Below are 3384 nucleotides of genomic sequence, written 5' to 3' on the forward strand. Positions count from 1 at the left end.
GTTTAGGGTTTAGGGTTTAGGGTTTAGAGTTTAGGGTTTAGGGTTTAGGGTTTAGAGTTTAGGGTTTAGGGTTTAGGGTTTAGAGTTTAGGGTTTAGGGTTTAGGGTTTAGAGTTTAGGGTTTAGGGTTTAGGGTTTAGAGTTTAGGGTTTAGGGTTTAGGGTTTAGAGTTTAGGGTTTAGGGTTTAGGGTTTAGAGTTTAGGGTTTAGGGTTTAGGGTTTAGAGTTTAGGGTTTAGGGTTTAGGGTTTAGAGTTTAGGGTTTAGGGTTTAGGGTTTAGAGTTTAGGGTTTAGGGTTTAGGGTTTAGAGTTTAGGGTTTAGGGTTTATGGTTTATGGTTTAGGGTTTAGGGTTTAGGGTTCAGAGTTTAGGGTTTAGGGTTTAGAGTTGAGAAATGAGGTTTTGGGGATAAGATTTCAAATTTTGAAAAATAAAAAAATTAAAATTTTCAAAGGATAAACTTAGAAAGGTGCTATTTTGATCATTTTAATTTTTGAGTGCTATTTTTGTAATATAAACTTAGAAATGTGCTATTTTGGAGATTTGCCCTTTTTATTTTGTGATATGTATTAATTTGATCAGTGCTGTTTTGTTCTCATTTTATTGGTAAAATATATTCAGTATGCGTTCTAAGTAAATAAACATTTTAAAATAATTTTTTTAACATATGATCTTATATTATATTCTCAATGCAGTAGCGAGGAGTTTTAGAGTGGTTAATTGTTACGTGTTGTGCACTACATCCGATTAATTAGGATCGAATGATGACTTTCACCTAATGCATCATTACTTAATCACGCATAGAATATAGAGAAAATTACTTTATGAGTTATCAATTACACATGTACAATTAGAAAATCTGTAACATAGATGTTGAATTTGAAGAAAATAAGAAAGCAAGAATGAATCATACTTTAAACCAATGTTAAACAAATCATACTTTATACCAAACACAGACTAGCTTGTTCATTTCTCAAAGAACATACTCCTCTCATATTCATTACGGGCATAAATATAAATTTCAAATAATCTGAGAAGGCTAGTAGGACCCTCCATGGGCTCATGGCATCAGGAAACCATACATGAAGAGAACATATGAAAAGTGAAAGAAGCAAGGTCAGGTGGGGACTATAAGAATCAAAGTTTACCCGACAATAACTGCTTTTGCTTTTTATCCATATCAAATTATCAATCTTTGTTCTGTTTGTGAGTTGTAATCTTCCACCTTAAGGTTTTGATATCTCTATTTTTTTTCTTTGTGCGGATGTGTATCCCTATATGTTCTAGTACTCAGTGATTAACTTAAAGATCATCTCAAAAACAATTTCAATGAAGAGATACTGTCGAGATTTGTTGCTAATCATCACCATCTTCTTCATCACCTTTGCTTTTGCCGAAGAGCTTCAATGTTGTTCAGACAAAACAACCGACTTGGTTCACAAAGGTTGCTTTCAGTATTTTTTTGAACATCTTATACATACATTTATCAACTGACCTTTGTGTTGTTGCAGAGAGACTAGTGATCAGTGGCAAGAGAGCTCATGGAAGCATTTCACAAATGAGCAGGGCAAGAGGTGTTTATGGAGGTGGATCTCTTATCAGACCTAAAGGAAAAAAGAACATAGCCATGGCCTCCATGACTAAATCTGCTTCACTTGCAATGCTTCAAGTAACAGTTGCAATTCTGATCCATCTTTTCTTGAACTGAAATGTAAAAAAATCTTTGATAAATTATTTCTTGATGAGAAAACTGGTCTTGATGCATAAACTAATCTCACCTTCAATCTTGCATATATATATAAACCAAAAGGAGAAACCAATGTATCCAAACACAATTGTAGAACCTAAAATCTATGCTAAGTATTTGATTGTGATCGGGATTTGATCTAGGGAAAACAAATGATGTAGGCAACTATATCTTTAGAATACAACGATGTTAAACAGTTTCCAGAAGGTAAAAATGGATTTTATTGATGAATAAAATTGAATACAATGAGTTGAATCAGACTAAGTGATACAAACGAGATCCGTAAAGAAAAAAATCTAAGATTGAAATGAGAACAAAGTCAATGTAATGTTGATCAAAAAAAGAACACGTTTTTTTGGTTTTTTGGTTGGTAAGTTTGGTTGTTACACCAACTCACCACCAACTCACAAATCCCCCTCCTATAAATACATGCATGAAGGAGAAGGGGAAATTCATCCCAAAACAAAGAGAAAGCAAGAGAAGAAGAGAGTGAGCAAGAGAGAAAAAAAAATATTTCTTGTGAGAAAATCTTTCTCTATAAAAATTAAGTGTAATTTCTTAAGTGTATTTGAGGTCGGGTGTGAGTTGAGAGCTTGTAAAAATTTCCCGGGTTGATAATAAAAGATCTGTTGCAGGTCCGGAGACGTAGGCAAGATTGGCTGAACTCCGTTAACAATTGTGTGTGTGTTTTCCCGCTTCCATAAATTTTGGTTTACCGCAAAATTTGACCGCATATTTCCTAACAACTGGTATCAGAGCCTGAGTTACGGTGATCGGTCAAATTTTTTGCGGGGTTACTATTCACGTGAACAGTACTTCATGAATAGTGAATTTTGTCGGTAACATCGGTTTGTCGACGAAGGTGCTCTATCTAATACACGGTGGTTCCAGAAACGATGGGATGAGAAGACGGTTTGGCGCACAGTATCGGGAAATTTGACAGTACAGATTATGCATTTTGGAGAATGCAAATGGAAGATTATCTGTACGGAAAGAAGCTTCATCAAACGTTGAGCAAGAAGCCTGAGAAGATGGATCAGGATGAGTGGGAGCTCCTTGACAGACAAGTTCTGGGTGTTATAAGGTTAACACTGTCGAAAAACGTTGCTCACAACGTTGCGAAGGAGAAGACCACAGAAGGGCTCATGAAAGTTCTCTCTGATATGTATGAGAAACCTTCGGCAAACAATAAGGTGTTTCTCATGAAGAAACTCTTTCATTTGAAGATGGAAGAAGGTGGCCTGGTTGCCGCACATGTGAACGAGTTCAACACGATTGTCAACCAACTGTCATCGGTTGAAATCGAGTTTGATGATGAAGTGCGAGCACTGATTTTGTTGGCATCTCTGCCAAATAGTTGGGAGCCAATGAGGGCAGCGGTTAGTAATTCTGTGGGTACTCAAAAGCTCAAATTCAATGATGTTAGAGATCGTATCCTTGCTGAGGAAGTTCGAAGGATAGACTCTGGGGAAGCATCAACGAGCTCTGCTTTCAACGTGGAAAACAGAGGGAGAAACCCAGATAGAAATAACCGGAGTAATGGCAGATCGAAGTCAAGGAATGGATGGGGGCAGTCCAAATTCAGACAGCCTGCAGAGTGCTGGAATTGTGGAAAGACAGGTCACATCAAGAAGAATT

The 3384-nt window shown here is 36.6% G+C and overlaps 1 protein-coding gene across 1 annotated transcript; it reads left to right on the forward strand.

Annotated features, from left to right (window-relative positions):
- The first annotated feature begins 1204 nt into the window (after nt 1-1204).
- Nucleotides 1205-1783, forward strand: LOC106334326. The gene is made up of 2 exons (XM_013772628.1): nt 1205-1443; nt 1511-1783. Exons 1-2 carry the CDS (start codon nt 1329-1331, stop codon nt 1705-1707), a joined length of 312 nt encoding a protein of 103 aa, XP_013628082.1. The 5' UTR covers nt 1205-1328; the 3' UTR covers nt 1708-1783.
- Nucleotides 1784-3384: the final 1601 nt, after the last annotated feature.

This window comes from Brassica oleracea, chromosome C3 (assembly GCF_000695525.1).
Source record: "Brassica oleracea var. oleracea cultivar TO1000 chromosome C3, BOL, whole genome shotgun sequence".
Lineage (NCBI taxonomy): Eukaryota > Viridiplantae > Streptophyta > Magnoliopsida > Brassicales > Brassicaceae > Brassica > Brassica oleracea.